Source organism: Girardinichthys multiradiatus, chromosome 20 (genome assembly GCF_021462225.1).
Source record: "Girardinichthys multiradiatus isolate DD_20200921_A chromosome 20, DD_fGirMul_XY1, whole genome shotgun sequence".
Classification (NCBI taxonomy): Eukaryota; Metazoa; Chordata; class Actinopteri; order Cyprinodontiformes; family Goodeidae; genus Girardinichthys; species Girardinichthys multiradiatus.
Window position 1 is genome coordinate 2,136,240 of NC_061812.1, and position 22,758 is coordinate 2,158,997.

General features: G+C 42.9%; 1 protein-coding gene across 3 annotated transcripts in view; it reads left to right on the top strand.

Moving 5' to 3' along the window:
* pcbp4 (poly(rC) binding protein 4) overlaps positions 1-19,179 on the top strand; it is a 149,457-nt gene extending 130,278 nt beyond the window's left edge. For 2 of the 3 annotated variants that reach the window (XM_047347812.1, XM_047347813.1), the window contains exons 13-16: positions 579-634; positions 12,316-12,485; positions 14,362-14,809; positions 19,106-19,179. In XM_047347812.1, the coding sequence (XP_047203768.1) occupies positions 579-634; positions 12,316-12,485; positions 14,362-14,785 (650 nt within the window). In that variant the 3' untranslated portion in view covers positions 14,786-14,809; positions 19,106-19,179. The remainder of the gene's footprint in view (positions 1-578; positions 635-12,315; positions 12,486-14,361; positions 14,810-19,105) is intronic. The other variant, XM_047347814.1, reaches the window with a different exon arrangement.
* Positions 19,180-22,758: the final 3,579 nt, after the last annotated feature.

Below are 22,758 nucleotides of genomic sequence, written 5' to 3' on the forward strand. Positions count from 1 at the left end.
TCTCTCCTGTCAGCCGTTCGCTTCAGGTTTCTGTCCACATCAGTGAGGCTGCAAGCTGTTTCTGAGGAACTGGGCTAGAAGTCATACATGTGACAGAACAGATGAGTCATAAAATCATGCAGAGAGGAAAACTGGAACAAATGAAGGCAAAAGAAAGATGGAACAAATCAAAACATGATGAGAAAGAAAGAAAACAGTGGAAAACAGTAACTATACTATTTTCTAGTTCCATAAATCCCTAAAACAACAAAAAATACTGCCTCCATGGTCTTTACATGACATTTTCATGAAATATCATGTGAGAAGAAAAAGATTTTGTTGTAGCTCACTGTTGCAGAGCAGATTTCTAACCTTAAATCAGGTCTTTGAGGCGGTTTTCCTGCCCAGAACCAACTATGGTGACACTGATAAAGTTGAAGACAGACTTGCTGTTTTAATAACGGCTCCATGGTAAAGCTAGGATGTGTCCTGATTAATGAGAAGAAGCCATTTTGGTTTTTCTGCTTTGATTCCAGAACCACTGCTGTTCTGGAGGGTTTTCATTCTGCTGCAATGATTCGTCTTTTTCTCTTTCCCAGAAGCAGTGGAAGCAAATTCCCAAACTACGTCTCAGGAGCTCCTCATTCCAAACGATGTGAGTAAAATCCAAATGCAACCTAAACAAACTTCTTCCTCAGCTTCACAATCACTGAAGCAGAGGATCAGTTTTTCTGGGAGTCCTAAACCTTCCCAGATTGATGCATTGATGCTTCTCTTATTCCTGATGTCTTTCCATCTTGGCATGGTGTTTACATAATCACACACATCTGTATGCTTCAGAGCAGCAAGGTAAACTCCTGCTCCTACAGAGGCGATCCCACTGAGGATGATCAAACAATCAATGTTCCAACCAGCAGATCCTGGTTGTCCTAAAGACATGAATAAACCCATCACTTTTAATCCATCCGTCCATCCATCCATTCATCCATCCATCCGTTCATCCATCCATCCGTTCTTCCATCCATCCGTTCATCCATCCATCCATCCGTTCATCCATCCATCCGTTCATCCATCCATCCGTTCATCCATCCATCCGTTCATCCATCCATCCGTTCTTCCATCCATCCGTTCATCCATCCATCCGTTCATCCATCCATCCGTTCATCCATCCATCCGTTCATCCATCCATCCGTTCATCCATCCATCCGTTCTTCCATCCATCCGTTCATCCATCCATCCATCCGTTCATCCATCCATCCGTTCATCCATCCATCCGTTCATCCATCCATCTGTTCATCCATCCGTCCATTCATCCATCCATCTGTTCATCCATCCATCCATCCGTCCATTCATCCATCCATCTATCCATCCGTTCATCCATCCATCCGTTCATCCATCCATCCGTTCTTCCATCCATCCGTTCATCCATCCATCCGTTCATCCAACCATCCATCCGTCCATCCATCCATCCGTCTATCCATCCATCTGTTCATCCATCCGTCCATCCGTCCATTCATCCATCCATCTGTTCATCCATCCATCCATCCGTCCATTCATCCATCCATCTGTTCATCCATCCATCCGTTCATCCATCCATCTGTTCATCCATCCATCCATCCGTCTATCCATCCGTTCATCCATCCATCTGTTCATCCATCCATCCGTTCATCCATCCATCCGTTCATCCATCCATCCATCCGTCCATCCATCCATCCGTCTATCCATCCGTTCATCCATCCATCCGTTCATCCATCCATCCGTTCTTCCATCCATCCGTTCATCCATCCATCCGTTCATCCATCCATCCATCCATCCGTTCATCCATCCATCTGTTCATCCATCCATCCATCCATCCATCTGTTCATCCATCCGTCCATCCATCCGTCTGTTCATCCATCCATCTGTCCATCCATCAGTACTGTGTGGGTTTTTAATGCTTCTTTGGTTCAGATGTTTTCACCATAGTCCAGCTCCATCATCACAGCAGTTTTTAAAAGTGAATCTATCCCATAAGTTACTGGAGTTAAAATAAAATACCACAAACAGTTGGTAATAAACAGTTAGACCAACATGTGGTTTCAAACATTTGCTCTTTGTTTGTCAGAAAGCTTCAATATAAATGTATAATTCCCTGATAAAACAGTTCAGCACCCAGAAGAACAGAGCTGGGTCCACATGCAGACCATATAATGTAAATAATTTCACATTTATAATGGATAATAAAATGTGAAAAATATGCTAAGTGTATAAATATCAAATATAGATAAATAGATGGGAAGGAATGCCAGTACTACCTAATTTACCACTTATACATTTAAGACTTCTGTTACCAGTGAAGCATGATTAATTAGACTATTTGCTTATATTTTCTCAACTGATAAATACTATTAGATGAGCAGCTTTAGAGTTATACAGTTGATTAATTCCTTCAATTATTCTTTACGTTGCTCAGGATCCAAAAGCAGGAAAAGTTAGAATCAAATCTAAACGTTTGCACATTCTTGATGAACTGACTGCATACAGTTCTGAGCTCTACCTTCTAGACTAAACACATCTTAAAACTACTTTTGTGACAAATTAGTAGAGGTATAGAAACGGTCCCAGTGTGGGCTTGCATGATGTCACAGTGGACTGATGTTGGAGCTATTTTGTACCTGAAGACAACCAGACACATCAGAAGGTACCAGTTACCCAATCCAGACAGGGACCTTGGGTGTGTCTGTACATCAGTCCGGTCTTTTATTTGCATCACTCTGTTTTCAAAAGTTTTAATACTGATAATTTAAAAGAAATTATCGTCAGTCTCGTTTAGTAGTTTGTTCTCCACCTGAACTGAAAATCCCTGGAGGAGGGCAGGTAATATTTGCATGGACTGCAGCAAAGCAGCATGCATTCCTGCACAGATGCATGTGTAACTGTTGTGACGTCCTGTTTCCACAACCTCCTCACCCTGAAGGGATAATCTCTTCCTCTTCAGGTTTCTCTTCCTTTAAAGGATCATTTCAGCATCAGTTCCAGTGGTGAAACACATCCAAAATGCAGACCTGCTTACATGTGTGAAAATTTCTCTAGCGTAGAGTAACTCGAAGCAAAGAGAGCTTTAAGCTCCTGTGCATGAAAGTGTGTGATATGTTTGTTTGTGAGTCACTGAGCAGGGCCAAGCAGAGCAGCTTAATGACATCCTATAGCTCCCAGTTAGTGGTTTAACAGAAGCCCTCTGCCTCTTTCTCCTTCAGTAAACCTTTCCAAATTACAGGGGCAGCAGGGAATCACCCAGAAATAGCTGTTGCCCCGCCCTCTGCCTCCTCTGCTCCTCAGCTTCTGGCTGATTTTACCCTGCAGCTCTTACACAGAGGAGACAACATCCTGCACAGCCCTCTGATCTCCAGAACAGTCGACAAAGCACAAAGTGCTAAAGTCTCAGCTTTGCTTCCCCCGTGCGTTTCAGGGTGGAGGTGATTCTGTCTTTGAGCTGGTTTATTTGAAGCTAAAGCTGAACCAATGATTTGACTCGATCAGTTTCATCAACAGTGGTTTTTATTTTAATACCAGCAGGGGGAGCCGTGTGTGATGTTTCGTAAAAAACGAGAGTAGGAAGTTAATGGTACACTTAAATCCCAGTCAGGAATTTACTGTTGTTCTGGACTGGGTCAAGGTTCTAAATGGTTCTACATAGAAAATATTTGTCACAACTAGACAGAAAGAACAAACATCTCTTTAAGGAGAGATGTTAGGATAGGGAGCCTGTCTTACCCAGAACCAGAATCGACCCTGAAGCAGAGGGATCCTATTTCGGCATCAGCCAGATACTGATCAGTTCCAGGAAACTATTCTTTAATGTTCTCCCAAAACCCGACATCAACAACACGTCGGCAGATTTCCAACAAACCAACAATAAACATGTTTTAATGGAAAACCTCCCAGCTATTTCTTTTATCAGGCTGCAAAGTAGTCTCTGTCCTCCAGCTATGTCATTTTTCATACTATGTATGGTAGGAATAAGTGTTTTTACCATCTGGCTCAAAATGTGATTAAAGTTGTATTTTTTATTTACTCATCAAAATGTGAAAATGTGAATTTATACAACTGTCACTGTCTCTATGTGCTTTCTTTCATCCTCTAGACTTGAAAACTGGCTCAGAGTTCATCTGCTTAGTTGTCTTTCTCTAGCTAAAACCATTAATGTTTTACTTTTCCTTCCCATAGAAAGTACTCCTAGTGCTTCTGTGTTCTTTTTGTGTCTCTGTTCTCTCAAACCCCCAGTCGGTCGTGGCAGATGGCCGCTCACACCGAGCCTGGTTCTGGTTCTGCTGGAGGTTTCTTCCTGTTAAAAGGGAGTTTTTCCTCTCCACTGTCTCTACATGCATGCTCAGTATGAGGGATTGCTGCAAAGTCAACACCAGTGACTGTCCACTGTCGCTACATGCTCATCCAGGAGGAGTGAATGCTGCAAGTTACTGACTGGATGCAATCTGCTGGGTTTCCTTAGATAGAAAAACTTTTTATCCAATTTGAATAAATAACTGAATCTGACTGCACTGTTTGATAATTAGTATTATTGGAATGTATGAACCTGACTTTTGTGAAGTGCCTCGAGACGACATGTGTTGTGAATTGGCGCTATATAAATAAACTGAACTAAAACTGAATTGAAATTATATTTTCGTTATGGTGAAAACAATCCTTGAGAGAAAACCTTCAAGTTCAAACAAGGTATTTAGTTGGGAAGGAGTAGGGAGTCTTTCCTATCTCACCACATGCTTGCTCAGGAGGAGGTATTGCTGCAATTAACCAGTCTTCCGATACACAGCTATTGGCATTAAAAACAGAACCAGCCTGTCTCATCTTACATCTTGGATCAGACTGAATCTAAGCTACCACCCATTATTGCATTACTTTGGTGTGGAGTGCTTCAAATTGAATCTTTGGCTTCTGATTTTCTGCTGCGGTACAAAAAATACAAGAAAATATGTAAAACATGAACGTCCTCCTCTTGTTCGCCTGTGACAGTAGTAGTAGTTTTCATCTGAGTGCATGAAGCACACCCTGATGGCTCCAGAAGGTCACATGTAGCTTTAAACATCTGCTAATAACAGCGAGAGTTTAAAGCTTTCTCCGTTTATAGATCACAATGAACATGCTCATCTTACAGCATCCTGTCACTAATTTTCTACCCCTGCATGGTGACTACATCTTCTCACCTGTATCCCTAGCTGTAATAAGCTTCCTCCTGCAAACCCTGTAGAATGTGTCTCTGCTGGTAAGAACTCTCTGGAGGTCAATTATAAGTCAATGAGGCTTGCATTGGAGGTTTAACAGCAACTGGAAGATCATTTAATGATTGTGACCTGGTACAAATTTGTCTCCCACAACGCCATTGTAGTACCACACACATTTATAGTCACACAGTAGGTTGCACTAACAGTCCTCTGCAGCTTGCTGGTTTGAACTGTGAAATTCAATTCAATTCAAAAATACTTTATTAATCCCAAAGGGAAATTAAATGTTGTTGTAGCTCATATTATGAAGGTTTCTTCAAAGAGCCGTTGTAGATGCTGATGGCTGTGGGCAGGAAGGATCTCCTGTAGCGCTCCGTCTTACAGCAGATCTGAAGAAGCCTCTGACTGAAGACACTCTGTTGTTGTAGGACAGTCTCATGAAGAGGATGATCAGGGTTCTCCACAATGTTCTTCATTTATGAAGAATCCTTCTTTCCACAATGATCTCCAGAGGTTCCAGAGGAGTCTCCAGAACAGAGCCAGCTTTTTTTATCAGCTTGTTGAGCTTTTTTAAGTCCCTGGTTCTGATGCTGCTTCCCCAGCAGATGATGGTAGAAGAGATCAGACTTTCCACAACAGACTTATAGAAGATATGCAGCATCTTGCTGGAAACACCAAAGGACCTAAGCTTCCTCAAGAAGTACAGTCTGCTCTGTCCCTTCTTATAGATGGCTTCACAGTTGCATCTCCACTCTAGTCTGTTGTCCAGGTGAACACCGAGGTATTTATACTCCTCCACCACCTCCACTTCTTCTCCCATGATAGAAATAGTTTTTGACTTATTCCTGTTTCTCTTAAAATCTACAATCATCTCCTTTGTTTTAGTCACGTTCAAAATGAGATGATTGTTTCCACACCATGCCACAAAGAGGTCCACCACCTTCCTGTACTCAGCTTCTTGTCCATCTCTGATCCACCAACAACTCCAGAATCATCCGAGTATTTCTGCAGATGACAGGAGTCTGTCTTGTACTGGAAGTCTGAGGTGTACAGAGTGAAAAGGAATGGTGAGAGTACCGTCCCCTGTGGTGCTCCTGTGCTGCTGACTACCTGGTTAGACTCACAACCCTTCAGTCTCACAAACTGTGGTCTGTTTGTCAGGTAGTCTTTGATCCAGGAGATTGTTGAGGCCTCCACCTGAGTCTTCTGGAGTTTCTGACAAAGCAAATCAGGTTGGATTGTATTAAATGTTCTGGAGAAATCAAAGAACATGATCCTCACAGTGCTGCTGGCTTTGTCCAGATGACAGTGGGTTTGTTGAAGCAGGTGTATGATGGCATCTTCAACTCCAACTCCACAGCGATAAGCAAACTGAAGGAGGTCCTGATTATTGTTTGCTTACTCAGGTGGGCCAACAGGAGTCTCTCTAGGACCTTCATGATGTGGGATGTCAGGGCAACAGGTCTATAGTCATTGAGGACTGATGGGTGAGTTTTCTTTGGTACCGGAACAAGACAGGAGGTCTTCCACAACACCTGGAACTTTCTTCTGGTCCAGGCTAAGGTTGAAGAGGTGCTGCAGAATCCCACAGAGCTGCTCTGCACAGGCCTTCAGGACTCTAGGGCTGACATGATCTGGACCTGCAGCCTTATTCTGGTTCAATCTCTCCAGTTTTCTCTTCACCTGACTTCTTTAGACACACAGGTGGAAGGTGGAGGCAAAGGGCGCATCAGCATCTTCTGATATGGTTGAAGGCAAACATGTAGAAGCAAAAGGATCCATGGTTGATGTGGAAGATAAAACATGAGGTGTGACAAAAAAGCTGTGGGTCAAAGGAAGGTGGGATGTCTGTTTGGCTGTGACCAGGAGAGGAGGATGCTGAGCTTCTTTCTGAACTGAACCTATTGAAGAATGTGTTCAGTTCATTGGCTCTGTCCAGTCCTCCATCGGTCTGATCATCCGTCTGCTTGAAGCCTGTGATCTTCTTCATCCCTGACCACACATCTCTGATATTGTTTTGCTGGAGCTTGCTCTCCAGCTTCTTCTTGTACACCTCCTTGATGTCTCTTATCTTTACTTTAAGTTGCTTCTGTAAACTCCTCAATAATTCTCTGTCTCCCTCTCTGAAGGCTCTTTTTTTCTTGTTAAGCAGGTCCTTCAGGTCACTGGTGATCCAAGGTTTGTTATTGGGGAAGCATTTCACGGTTCTGGTGGGGATGATGTTATCCACACAGAAGTTTATATAGTCGGTTACACACTCAGTCATGGCATTGATGTCCTCTCCATGTGGCTGGCACAGTGCATCCCAGTCTGTAGCCTCAAAGCAACCTTGCAGAGCTTCTTCAGCTTCTTGTGACCATTTTCTCACAGTTCTCTTTATTACAGGTTGCCTCTGAACAAGGGGCTTATATTTCGAGCAGAGAAAAACAAGATTGTGATCTGATTTGCCTAGAGGAGGTCTTGCTGTAGAGATGTATGAGTCCTTGACATTTGCATAAAACAAATCCAACATTTTGTTTTCTCTGGTAGAGCAGCTGACAAATTGTTGAAACGTTGGAAGTGTAGCAGAGAGTGAAGCATGGTAAAAATCACCAGAAATTGCCACAAAAGCATTGGGGTTTTGTGTCTGTAGCTTAGCAACAACTGAGCTGATGGCATCACATGCAGTGTCAGCAACAGCGGAAGGTGGAAAGTAAACTGTTGCCAAAATAACACTGGTGAACTCTCTGGGTAAATAATATGGACGAAAACGTACTGCCAACAGTTCAATATCGGGACTGCAGAGATGACACTTCACAGTAACATGTCCTGGATTACACCATCTGTTGTTTGTTGCTCCTCATTAAATCTCTGTCTGCTCGTATGGTCAGAAAGCCTGGCAGAGAGACGCTGGAGTCGGGGATACGATCCTGCAGCCATGTCTCAGTGAAACGCATAATACTACATTCCCAGTATTCTGGCTGGGTCCTTTGTAGGGCTTGGAGTTCATCCAACTTGTTTCCCAACGATCTCACATTGCCCATCATCGTCGACGGAAGAAATGGTTTGAACTTCCTCCTTCTCTCTCTTCTCTTAGCTCCTGCTCTGCATCCATGGCGTCTCTTTTTCAACTCATCAGGGATGTGTGTTATGATTCTGGCACGTCTGCTCTACCCTGTCTCTCTGGCTGCAATCAGCAGATTAGATGCCCCTGGTGGCTGCTGCAGTGTAGTGCAATCTATGTCATGCCAAGCACATGTGTCTTCCCTGATATATACTGACTCTGACAAGCAGACGGTGCCAGATTTTTGAAAGCCATCGTGTGAGTAGATATCCAGCGTTCCTTCCTGTCTGATCATTGTTCTTGCCTTGCCTTTTGGATTTATGCCTCTGCCTGCTCCCTGTTGGACTATTTGGATTTTGGTTGTCGACCTTGTTTCCTACATCTGGTTTATGCCTCTGCCTGCCCCTTGCTTGACGCCTCTTGTTCCGATCGTTGACCCTGTTTCTGTCCTTGGATTATTGAGCCAGCCTAGCCCTCAGATTATTCAGCCTGGAGTCACTTCTTACCTGTGCTGTGGAGATCACCGCCTGCCGCCCACTGAGGTTTCCCCTCTGGGTTTCAAGTTCCACTCAAGACAAAAGCAGGTTAATGGCTTTTCTGATCCCTGCAAAATCTAGAGAGACTACAAGCCACTAATCCCTCTTTCTGCCTCAGTGATTCCTGGAAGCTGTGAGGAGTGTTACCTGTGTGATGTTTTCCTGTGGCTGAATAAACCTTTTAAACTTTCAGTACTGTGTCTGGCTGAATCTTGGGTCCGCCTTTTTCTGATTCATAGCAATTTGGGGTTGTAGTTGAAGTATTATTTGAGCTTTTGAGATATTAATCAACTGCTCCCGGATGTAAGAAACAACCCAGTTGCCATGGCAATGCATCATAACAAATGTCCAAAAGTAGAAAAGTATTAAGAAAATCCTCCAAGCTGCACAGCATCCGACACCAGAGAGGACAGTTGTCCAAAAAACATCAACTGTATCCACCACAAGAGGAAGAGTTCCCAAAAAAGAATAAATCAGAATCAAAAATAACAGAGCTACTCCAACCTGCTGCCACCTTGAGCGGCACGATTCTAGAACTACAAATTATTAGTTACGATTGTTATTACTACAGATTAGACAGATTATTAAAAAGAGATGCATCGTGTTAGAGAAAAAAATCTGCTTCATACACTTTCAATAATGCCTCAAGCTCTTGGTCTGTAAGGCAGGAGTTGTGGAGGTTAGCAGAAGCTCCCTGGTGTCAGCGCTCCAGGTGTGGATGAGATTTGCCCTGAAATGCTGAAAGCTCTTAAAATCTCTGGGCCATCACGGTGACCATCCATAATAACATTTGCATGAAGAACCAAGGCAACACCTGTGGAGTGGCAGAGAATTTGTTTCAACAACTGGATCACATTTCCCAGCCTCCCTGGTGAAGTGTAATCTACAAGCTGGGTCGTCAATAGGACAATGATACCAAACACAGCAGCACATTTATAACAAAATGTCTCAAAATGAAAGAATTAAGGTGTTGTTTTGGCCTAGTCAAAGTACAGACATCAACCTGAATGAAATGCTGTGGTTGGACCTTCAGAGACCTGAGCTGAATTCAGAGCTTCTGACTGCTTACAAGCTCTTACCTGGTGGGATTTTTACTTTTCTGTTAATGGAAATCAGTTGAAACATCTGGTCAGTGAAGGTGTGTGTGAAGGTCTGTATGTGTGGGCTAGTATCCAGATCAAAGAACAACAGTTTTTTCTTTGTCCTACTCCAGATTTATTCTGATCCTCTGAAGCTTCTTTAGTCCTGTGACATCAGTGAAAAGAGGTCCTGGTGACATCTTCTCACTGGACCTGACTTCCCAAAATCCAGAAACTACATCTTCCTTCCTTTGGCCATAATCTGCTAACACACCAAGACCCAGTCTCTACATCAACAACCCAGCTGAGGTTCTCTGAGTTAAAACTCTCAGAACTCAGAACAAACACTGAGATCTAAACCTCTCTGGATTATTAGGAAGCTGCTGCTGCCGCAGATGCTGAAGGTCAGGTTGCCCAGACGAGATGTCTTCAGATCTCAGCTCCTCCTCTGTGGTTCTGACTGTGGCTGAAAGAGCTGCTATCTCTCTGTTGACCTCATACTTACAGTACAGACCAAACGTTTGGACACACCTTCTCATTCAAAGAGTTGTCTTTATTTTCATGACTATGAATATTGTAGCTTCACACTGAAGGCATCAAAACTATGAATTAACTCATGTGGAATTATATACTGAACAATAAAGTGTGAAACAACTGAAAATATGTCTTATATTCTAGGTTCTTCAAAGTATCCACCTTTTGCTTTGATTACTGCTCCACACACTCTTGGTATTCTGTTGACGAGCTTCAAGAAGTAGTCACCTGAAATGGTTTTCACTTCACAGGTGTGCTCTGTCAGGTTTAATAAGTGAGATTTCAAGCCTTATAAATGGGGTTGGGACCATCAGTTGTGTTGTGCAGGAGGTGGATACAGTACACAGCTGATAGTCCTACTAAATAGACTGTTAGAATTTGTATTATAGCAAGAAAAAAGCAGCTAAGTAAAGAAAAACGAGTGGCCATCATTACTTTAAGAAATGAAGGTCAGTCAGTCTGAACAATTGGGAAAACTTTGAAAGTGTCCCCAAGTGCAGTCGCAAAAACCATCAAGCGCTACAAAGAAACTGGCTCATATGAGGACCGCCCCAGGAAAGGAAGACCAAGAGTCACCTCTACTGCGGACGATAAGTTCATCCGAGTCACCAGCCTCAGAAATCGCAGGTTAACAGCAACTCAGATTAGAGAACAGGTCAATGCCACACAGAGTTCTAGCAGCTGACACATCTCTAGAACAACTGTTAAGAGGAGACTGTGTGAATCAGGCCTTCATGGTAAAATAGCTGCTAGGAAACCATTGCTGAGGACAGGCAACAAGCAGAAGATACTTGTTTGGGCTAAAGAACACAAGGAATGGACATTAGACCAGTGGAAATCTGTGTTTTGGTCTGATGAGTCCAAGTTTGAGATCATTGGTTCCAACCACCGTGTCTTTGTGCGGCACAGAAGAGGTGAACGGATGGACTCTACATGCCTGGTTCCCACCATGAAGCATGGAGGAGGAGGTGTGATGGTGTGGGGGTGCTTTGCTGGTGACAAAGTTGGGGATATATTCAACATTGAAGGCATACTGAACCAGCGTGGCTACCACAGCATCTTGCAGCGGCATGCTATTCCATCCGGTTTGCATTTAGTTGGACCAGCATTTATTTTTCAACAGGACAATGACCCCAAACACACCTCCAGGCTGTGTAAGGGCTATTTGACCAAGAAGGAGAGTGATGGGGTGCTGCGCCAGATGACCTGGTCTCCACAGTCACCGGACCTGAACCCAATCCAGATGGTTTGGGGTGAGCTGGACCACAGAGTGAAGGCAAAAGGGCCAACAAGTGCTAAGCACCTCTGGGAACTCCTTCAAGACTGTTGGAAAATCATTTCAGGTGACTACCTCTTGAAGCTCATCAACAGAATACCAAGAGTGTGTGGAGCAGTAATCACAGCAAAAGGTGGCTACTTTGAAGAACCTAGAATATAAGACATATTTTCAGTTGTTTCACACTTTTTTGTTCAGTATATAATTCCACATGTGTTAATTCATAGTTTTGATGCCTTCAGTGTGAAGCTACAATATTCATAGTCATGAAAATAAAGACAACTCTTTGAAAGAGAAGGTGTGTCCAAACTTTTGGTCTGTACTGTACATCTCTCTCAGTGTTGGAGGTCTCCACGTTCCTCTCCTGCAGCAGGACTCACTCAGATGAAGCTGCTAGTTTGGTCTGAAGGTAAATCTGATCATCTGTGAGTCTCTCTGCAGGGACCAACAATCACAAACTTCTTCCTGCTTTAGTTCAGGTGTATCAGGTTAGACCTGCTGCTTCTGAGGGGCAGAAGACGAAAAGTAAACGCCACCAAAAACCTGAAGTACTGTGAAGAATATCCACAGATTCCCAGATTGTTACTGGGCACATTTCACCATTAGCTTCCCTTTATTGTTTATCTTCTCTGTCTAACCTTCCTCACAGCTGATTGGATCAATCATCGGACGCCAGGGCACCAAAATCAACGAGATCCGGCAGGTGTCAGGGGCTCAAATCAAGATCGGCAGTCAGATCGACAGCAGCAGCGACCGTCGCGTCACCATCACCGGCACGCCTATCGCCATCAACCTGGCTCAGTATTTAATCACTTCATGGTAAGCATCTGCAGGACGGCCGCCCGAAATCCTGAGATGGTTTCCTGCAGCTTGATCAAACTGGGAAGTTTCTGAGCAATATTCTTTAAGTGCTAACTCTATTTGAAGGCTTCAAAACAGCTTGTGGGCAAGTCAGTAATAAACATGAGAAACAGAAGAACTGAGGAAAATGAAAGATTTAGGTTTTAGTTTAGGGAAAGTTGCACATAATGTTTAATTTAATAACTTTAGAGTCAACTTGGTGTTATTGTAACATCTGACTCCTCTTTGCAGTTGTTTTCAATGAGCTGAGAAAATCCCAGTCTGTTTTCCTCCACAGTAACAGTTGGTTTCATTAATCCTGCACTTTGGGCTGCAACAACTAATGTTCAGAACAAAAACAGAACCATTTGGAGGACCTGGTCAGATTGAGAATGAATCAAAAACAAATTTGAATCAAAAACAAACATTTCCCCCAAAACACACAAAGCAATACCACCATGAAACAGCTCATGGAACAGTCCAGACAGAAAACAGAAAGAGTTTCTGAAATAAATCCACAGAGATCTGTACAGAAAACCAATAAAATAACTGTAAAAATTAGGTGCCACTAAGATAACTGACAATAAAACACACAATGACAATAAGCATCCAACAAAAAGCCTGTTTAAACAAGAAAGTTTTAACTGCTTTTTAAAAGATGTCCCAAATTAATTGTTGATTGCTGAAAAGGGACAAGGACAGGTCACAGTTTTATCCTCACTATAACGGATTTAAGTTCCTCGTCTGCAGGACGTTTTAATACAAACTAACAGCTTGAAAATATGGACTCCAGTGGGTGAAACTGATATTTCACTTCCAGCTCAACCTACCACTGATGGTGATGGGGTCGGGTTCACACACACACACTGCTCGGCTTCCTTCAGTTGGAAATGTCAGGTCAGGGTGAGAAGTTCTGGCTTATCCACACATTTATTCGATTTTCTAATCAGACAGCTCAGACGACCTGTCAGAGCTTCCAGCATGTCATAACCTGGTGGTTCATCAGTTGACCTCATACTGACATCATCAGCCCGCTGACATCTGGGAGGAGATTTTATCCAAACACAAGGTTCACTGTCGTTCTGCTGTCAGTGAAGTATGAGTGTAGGCAAGATATACATCAAGAAACTGTCTCTTCATTTCCAAGTGTAGCTGCTAAAACCTTTAAGTTTTGGCCCTGGGCTGCGCGGTGTTAGCAGTGTTGCCTTCAAGCAAGAAGGTCCTGGGTTTGAATCTCAGCCTGGGGTCTTTCTGCATGTTTGCATGTTCCCCCGTACATAGGTGGGTTCTCTTTGGCTAAAGTGCACCAATTTGTTCATTTGTTGGAAAGTTTGTGTAAAACTATATTTATCCAAATTTTCTCCTTTTTCCAGGGCAGACAGTTTGAATTCCTTCAGATCTCTTGGTATATTCATAGATCCGCAGCAGAGACGCAGTAAAACGTTTCTGCATCAGCACCATGTCTGACGGAGCTGCCATGCTAATATGTCTGTGATGGTTTTGTTTCCTCCTCCCTAAGCCCCCTCCCGAGCCATCACCCCAACTTATACAGCACACCCCCCATCCGTACAGCAAACCCCCAACAATAATCTGTTGCAACCTCCAGCAAAACACACCTGTCTTCTGATTTTATGTTCTGTCAGTTTTTCATTTTTACTCTCCACAAGATCCTGTTTGGTTTTTTTTGGGTTCACATTCAGTTTTTATTCTTGATTTTTTTTAACATGTCTTTTATTTAACCCTCTAACCCTTCTCCATCCAACCCCCTTCCCCTATCCCTCCCCCACCCTCCTGACCCCTGTCCTACCTCAACCCTACATCCCTCACCCTGTCCTCCTACACCTCCTTCCTCCAGTTTAGAGACCGCCAAATCCACCGCCCAGTCCTCCTCCATGTCGTCTCCCGTTGACCTGACCATGAGCTTCACCCAGCCCGCCCCCCCTGCCTCTGCCTCGTCCTCCTCCTCCTCCCTGGCAGCGATGGGTGCTGCACTGCCCCACGCTCCAATCCTGGGCGCCCCTTACGCCCTCCCCCTCTCCAGCCTCCTGGGAGTGAAATCCATCCCCTATCTGGCACTGTCCAACCCTTCTGCCTCAGCAGCGGCGGCAGCGGCTGCCATGGGGGCACAGGTGTTACCAAGCTCGATGCAGACAGCGGCCACAGCAGCAGTTCCTGTCCCGGCTCACGCAGCAGCTGTGCTGGCGTCCTACACGGCCAAGATCTCATCTTCAGCCAATGGGATGAAGAAGCCAGAGAGACAGAAGTTTTCTCCATACTGATGACGGAGGAGATCCGTCTCTGAGGTAGCTCCTGGGCTGCTCTTTTAACTGCAAGGCCTTTTTTTTCCAATTCTGAACTCTGTCACTTCCTGTTTCCATCTGTTTCTCTTCCCTTCCTGACTGCTAACAAAGATCACTGTGGGGTTATTGGAACATGCATGATTTTACAAATGAATACAGATTATTTGACTCAGAAAATGTGCAGCATTTGCAGCCAGAGTCTGATGCAAAGTGAAGGTGAAGCAAAGCTACCATTTGGTGCTGTTTAAGAACCGAACCAAGAAGCTGTTGTTGTAACGTTAGGTCTGATGCAGCTTTGGCTTCTGATTGTTTTTATTCCTACTGTTACCATTTAGCAGTTTAAAAACCATCACCATATAGGTTTAGTGTTTAAAATCAACTGTAGAACAAAACCTGCTGATCCCCTTCACTAATGACATAAAAGATCCTTCTAACAATGTCTGACAATCATCACGTAGCTGCAGCGGTTACATCTCAGGGTCACTGGGTCCAAACGCCCCCCTTCACTTTGTAAATGATGTCACACTGATGAAAACCATGACTGGAAAAAAACAACACATTCCTTCAAACTTAGACAAACCTGTGGATGTTTTTTATGTCTCATGTTTAGACGGCATGTAGCTGATATCAGAGCAGAACCTGTTAAACATTCTGCTCTCGACTTTAAAAAAAAATCCAGTTTAATGAGTTGGAGGTGAGGAGTATTATGGATGCGAAGGTTGGGTTAACATCTCTAAATGATTCAGCTCATTTCAACAAGGGTCAGTTGTTCCCTCTGTTGCCTCGTAGCACTGGGGATCCTGGGTTCCGACCCCAGCTGGGTTCTTTCTGTGTAGATGTTCTGTGGGTTTAGCTGCTGCCCAGCCCTTAAACATGCACGTTGGGTCTGGATGTGTGGTTAAAACAAACAGCTTTAAGGCTAATTGACAAATCACAAAGGCAGACATTTTCACCACAATGTGTTGCAGTTCTATATATTCACCACATGGTGGCAGTAAAGCACCAAGACTACTCCAAGGGAAAACCACATCTGGGTGATCTACTGTATGTCTCATTTGGGAGGAACATGTATGGAGCTAAATTGGGGCCATAACGTTTGTTCAAACAAAAAAAATTTGACCCTGAAAAATTATTTTGAACCTCTCCCCCAAAAAAATGTGAAAACTGGAAAAAATGTTTTGCAACTGAAAAAAATAACAGATGCGAAACTGGAAAAAAGAAAGTTCAAAACTACTTTTCAGTTTCATGGTTTTTTTTTTTCGAACTTGCAGATATTTTTTTTTTCGGCTTCAAACTTTTGGCCCTATTTTGGCGTGGGGGGCGGGGCCTCGGATCACGGGGGTGCGGAATCATGACCGACAGCTCAACACAGCGGCTGAACAACATGTTCAAAGTTGTTGCATTCAGGGACCGTGGGAACTGGAATTATCTGTAATACATCATCGATATTCTATATATACAGTAAAGACCAAAAGTTTGGACACACCTTCTCATTCCAGGAGTTTTCTTTATTTTCATGACTATGAATATTGTAGCTTCACACTGAAGGCATCAAAACTATGAATGAACACACTGACTCTTAAAGGAACGAATCTCAAACAGTTTCTAACTTTTAGCTCCTTTAATCTAAATTAAGGCAGAGGAATGATTACAGAGATCAGCGCTGAGGCTCCCGTCTCGGACCGTCGCCGTCTGTTAGAGGATGACGAAGAGCCTCGATAGAAGGTAATGTAGTTCAATTCAATTCAATTCAGTTTATTTATATAGCGCCAATTCACAACACATGTCGTCTCAAGGTTCTTCACAACAGTCAGGTTCATACATTCCAATTAATCCTAATCATTGAACAGTTCAGTCAGATTCAGTTATTTATTCAAATTGGATAAAAAGTTTTTCTATCTAAGGAAACCCAGCAGATTGCATCCAGTCAGTGACTTGCAGCATTCACTCCTCCTGGATGAGCATGTAGAGACAGTGGACAGTCACTGGTGTTGACTTTGCAGCAATCCCTCATACTGAGCATGCATGTAGCGACAGTGGAGAGGAAAAACTCCCTTTTAACAGGAAGAAACCTCCAGCAGAACCAGAACCAGGCTCAGTGTGAGCGGCCATCTGCCACGACCGACTGGGGGTTTGAGAGAACAGAGCAGAGACACAAAGAGAACAAAGAAGCACTAGGAGTACTTTCTATGGGAAGGAAAAGTAAATGTTAATGGATGTAGCTCCTTTAGTCGTTTCATCTAGAAAGAAAGAACAGATAAACTCTGATCCAGTTTTCAAGGTTAGAGTCTGAAAGAGAGAACATAGAGTTAGTTACAGTAGAAGCTCAGTCAGTAGCCATGTCTAGGAGAGAGAAAGGGTTAAACACTGAAAGACAGGGCCATGTGGATCATCTGTAGAAGGTGAGCATTAAGTTGTTGGCAGCAGAAGCTCGGACGCTGCCCCTCTCCAGAAAGGTGTCACAGGTAGACACAGAGTCAGGCCAGGTGTAGCTTCTAGGAAGAGAAAAGAGAGAACATAAAGTTAAAAGCTGAAATAACAGCAAATAATGCAAAATTGGAGAGTAGTGTGAGAATGTAGCGAAGAGGGTGAAAGTGGTCATTATGTCCTCCAGCAGCCTAATCCTATAGCAACATAACTACATGGATAGTTTCAGTTCAGATTTGTAGTTTTTATATCTGGCACTCCGATGCAATTGATGTTCCCTCCCTCAGTGTTTATCAGTAGACTATGTGTCACCACTGTGGTGTCTATCTGGTAGGTTGTGTAGTAGCGGGTGTCCGTATTTAATCGAAGTGTGCTGCTGCATTCTAATCAAACCAGTTACAGCCTGCTCCACCATCAAACCCAGTGCCCCAGCCACAGGTCATTCATGACAAACCTTGGGCCATTTATCCTTGTAATGTGTGTTGATGAGCATTCTTGTCCAATTCTAACAAAAGGGAAACATTAGAACTTATACTTTATATCATTATGGTATAAATGGGAAAAACTGCTATGAGTCATATAAATAAAGGTTATCCCTAACAGGTTGAAATGCCATAGTTTAGGGCACAATGGTTCAGCAAAATATCAGCGCCCCACAAACTGTCACCTTTTGCGTACTTGATGTCGCGCTCACCCTGCGTCCGTGAAAGGCTGTTATTAAAAACTAAACATTCAGAAAATAAGAAATGCCTAAGCCAGCAGTCCAATGGGGATTTCCCCGGTTGCCCCGTATGCCAGTTTGCCCCTGGCTGTGAGTCACTTCACTAAATGAAGAGCAAACACGTTTTAATCAAAAATGCACCAGAAACCGAAACCCGAGTCCAGTCCTTATGAAAACAAGTCCAGGCTTAATTATGCAGGATATTCGGAAAATACCGGCTCCTTTTGCATCTGGTTTCATACCATCGCTTAGTCTTGCGGTTCTTTTGCTAGATGTTGGGAGCATGGGAAATCTCCAACACGGACTTAAAATGTTGTGCAAATCTGTCAAGATCATATTTTCTCCTCTGAGATGCGCGTCGTGTTTTCATGTAAGCTGCTTCTATCGGTGAAGCAAGTTATCTTTCAAAACCAATCACATACATATAGAATATCAATGATGTATTACAGATAATACACTGATACAGTGCCGATTATTTTATCAACAGAATAAAACCCGAAACACTAAAACAATGGCATCAAGATTTAATTTATAGAGAAAATCTTTGTGAAATCCTGATAAACAGCAACATTTCAGTCCCTTATTGGTTGGAGCAATCATTAACGAGATGCCGCTCATTCCTGGGTTTTATTTGGTCAGCAGCCATCTTGGATTTTGAGGTTTGGGTCGGTGAGAAAACGTAAGTTGGAATTCTGACTTTAGGTGGTGCTCCAGGGGAATTTTCCCTTGTCACAAGTCAAGATATTCCGATATCTGATCAGAAAGGGAACCAACGAATCATGGGCATGTTTTTATTGGGATTTTCTCCTTCAGTTTCAACCTTTATTGGTCCACTTGCCTGTGCCGATCAGGCTCGACCCACTATTGTTGAGCAGCCTCTTTAAAATTTGAAACTGGAGGAAGCAAAATATGAATTATTACCTTTTTGATTGTTTTGTCAGCAGTAATGGTGTAAAATGATAACCACCTGGGACTTCAACAGTCTGCTCCTTTAGAGACAGTAAATTTCCTGTAAAATGAATTTTCATCACCAGAAGCATCCATTGGGTTGACTGTGATGCCAGAATCTGCATCGTTTCATTTTCCAACAATCCCACAACTTTGGTTCCTCTAAGTTCTGCTCCTTCCTGTGTGCTGGTTTGTCTTTGCAGCTCAGAGTCCGGAGGGTGGCGGGTGTTGGCAGCGACACGCAGCCTGTAAAAGCCATAAAGACTTTTCAGCTTTTCTTCTTCTCGTCTGTGTCCTACTCTTTATCCCTCTGTATACTCGTATATTTATTATTAACTGTTATGAAATATTCCCTCAGAGTTTATATCTCTGACCACTAACACTGAGATGACTTTGTATACGATGTAAATGTCCCTTCTGCTTCCTGTCTCGTTTTTCTTCACCTAATTCAAGTTTATTTAAGTTATTTTTTAACTTATTAAGAGAAGTATAACAGTTACCGGTTTAGATGAAGTTCTGTTTCTGTTACGACTGTAAAACTGTGTTATGTTTTTTAGGTGTGTGAACCAATCACCTTTTTACTGTAGCATTAATAATTGTAAAACCAAGTTTTTGTTGAAGCGTTTTCACTCGTGAGCTCATACTGGATATCAGAACCAAGCATGAACCCCAACTGTGGGTTACAATTTTCCTTTAATTCTGGATTTTTGGCCTCCTCAGAACTAGAACAAGTAGAACTACAACAGACTGATGCTAACTAACCATCTTTCACAGGTTCTAAAATCAGAGCAAGTGTAGCATCTACTCCGCTTAATCCAGGAGGAAACCAACAAAAAGCTTCAAAAAGCATGAGTAGAAGAAGAAACTATCTGAAGCACTCCACTCCAAAGCAATGCAGGAATGATGACATGTTTGCTGCCTAATTTTAATCAACAGAGTGAAAACAAAATATGTTCCTACTGATCTAGTCGGTTCTGGATGTACAAAAAGCTGAGATGGGTCTTACTGTAAGTGTAAATAAAGCTAGCATTTTAGCATTTTTTTTTCTGAGGAACTAAACCCATTTAATGGTGACCTGAAAACCTCACTACATATAACACCTGGGCTTTTGTGTCCTGGTTGACCCCCAGTAACAATATGTCTGAAACAGCAGCGCAGATCTCTGAAGGTTCTGAAGCTGAACGGACTCTGAAAGCAGCACCTCCATCATACTGGTTTAACTGGAATAACGGGATGGGATTCAGGATCCTAAACCTGCAGTTTGGGACTTTTACAAGTCTATAAACGTCCCAATAAAACAAAGATTAGCCAGTCTACTTATTCTAGTTCTGTGGCAGAGTTCTTCCTCTGTTTGGAAAAATCTAGATTGTTCGTTTTTCCGGCTGAACTGAGGCACGGTTCTCCGTCTGATCCTCGCTATTACTGCATGTCTGCTTGGCCTCACTAACACACACACACATGTAAATACACACAGGGAAGATAACTGGCACCACACACACACACACACACACACAGACCCACTCAGGCTCCAGCCTCTGGGGTATAAAAGCAATACTGAACAGAACCGAGTCAGCAGCAGATACACAAGTTTAACTGGACGTGTTGTGTAAACTTTCTGTTTGTATTGATAATTACTGATGATGATGATGATGTGGTCACTTATTTTTATAAAGCCACATCACTTTGTTGATGAACTGTTTCTTCTTCCTCTCTTCACTCATCTCATTTCATCCATTCTGTCTTTGCTTCATCCGTCTGCATGAGTCTGACTTGAATCGATGTCTATGCAAAAACATTTCTGAGGTCCAGTTCATGTGGACGCCGACCTGGTGCTCATGGCGTGCAGCGGGCGGCGGCTCGGACTCACAACACTTCCACCCTGAAGATAAGACCCTGATCATGTTCTGCAGGACCCAGCCGGTCACAGTATTTAAACACAATCGTCTTCTTTTAGACAGAAATCAGCACCAGAGTTCAGATGTTTGCTGTAATTTTACTGAATCAAATTATTTTAATACTTTTGATTAATTTCCTCCTGAAAGAATCGCTTTGGCAGGTTTTAAGAAACTAGAAAAAAGGATGAAATATCTGACTCAAATCATGTTATTTTATCCAAAGTAAGGTTATTATTTTTTCATACAGAGACCCTTAAACATGTGATGTATTTAAAGTTTTTTCCTCTAAGTGCAGCGGTGGTTATTGTAGATGTTTCAAAGTCACTTTTAAACCAAACGTTCACAAATAGTTTATCTTCTTAAAACTGCTTCAGTATTTATTCATATTTTCAGTGTGGTAAATTTCTTCCCATTATCAGCAGTTTATGAAGGTGCTGAGAAGAAAAACCTTAATGTGGCTGTTTTAGCATCACGATGAGTCAGAAATATAATTATATATTGGTTAAATATTTCCACCTTTGAGGAATGAAAGCCAACCTTGCTTTGAAAACGTGATAAAACAATAACAGCTTTGGAACCTCATTTCAGGCCTGATGGATGTTTTAGTGATGATTGATACAGATTTACAACACATTACTAATAAGCTAGGATATACCTCTGACTCACATAATAACAGATTAGTCTTTCACTCCCTGCTGTGATCATGCAAACATTTGGAACAAATGTTAAATGTAAAATAAATTTAAATGTAAAATAAAGAAATGAATAGAAATTAACAACATATACAGAGTAAAGCAGAGCCCGCCTCAGGCCAGGAATCCCTAGATTGTAACGACAAAAATATTCTTTTAAAATTTAAAAAAGCTCTCTGAAACTGACGTTAATATGTCATGTGCATTAAAAGCTTCTGTTAGCAAAGAATTCACAGCAAACACAAACTGAACGTGTGAAATCCCGTCCTTCACTGGGAAACCTGGGAAGTGTATTTTGATGCAGACAGGAAGTGGATCTCTGCAGGGTGAAGGTGTTGCAGGAGTCTGAGACGATGAGAGCAGCTGTCAGAAGAGGAAGATGCTCTTCCTCGGCACACAGCTGAACACCAACATGCACTCAACAGCAGCAGCTGAACAAAAAGAGGACAGTTATGAATATTGCACTTGAACATGAAAACTCCATTATGAAGAGACATTCTCTGAGTATGAAGAACAGTTTCAGTTTCTGCTTCCCTGGGAGGACGGGGAGCTTTCCTGTGTCTCTGGGTCAGCCGGATGTGTTGGTGGTTCTGCTTTCTTCCATTCATGCCATGTTCCAATAAACGAGCACTGAAAGAAACAGTCCACTTGTCTCTGTTTGTTCTGTTGAAAGGATACCACTCAGACTGGGTCGGGCCAGAATCCAAACCGGTTCTGTTCTGCAGGAGGAAAACGGACCAATTCTCAGCTGAGGTCGATCTAAATGACCTGACAAATGCAGGGCAGGTGAACTCTGTTACCATGGTAACTGACTCCAACCTGACAGTCGGTTTACCGGAGATGAAACCAGAGTTTCTGCTGAAGGAAACTCCCTGGAGGACAGCAGACATCAGAAGAAAAGAAAATCTGAAGCAGCTGAACTTAAAGCGGTGAAAAAGGAAACATGAATGTGTTAGAAACTATTTTCTGTTTTCATTTAATATTAATGGGCTGCACGGTGGCGCAGTTGGTAGCACTGTTGCCTTGCAGCAAGAAGGTCCTGGGTTTGATTCCAAGCCAGGGGTCTTTCTGCATGGAGTTTGAATGTTCTCCCCGTGCATGCGTGGGTTCTCACCGGGTACTCCGGCTTCCTCCCACAGTCCAAAGACATGCCTGTTAGGTTAATTGGTCTCTAAATTGCCCTTAGGTGTATGAATGAGTGTGTGCATGGTTGTTTGTGTGTTGCCCTGCGATGGACTGGCGACCTGTCCAGGGTGTACCCTGCCTCTC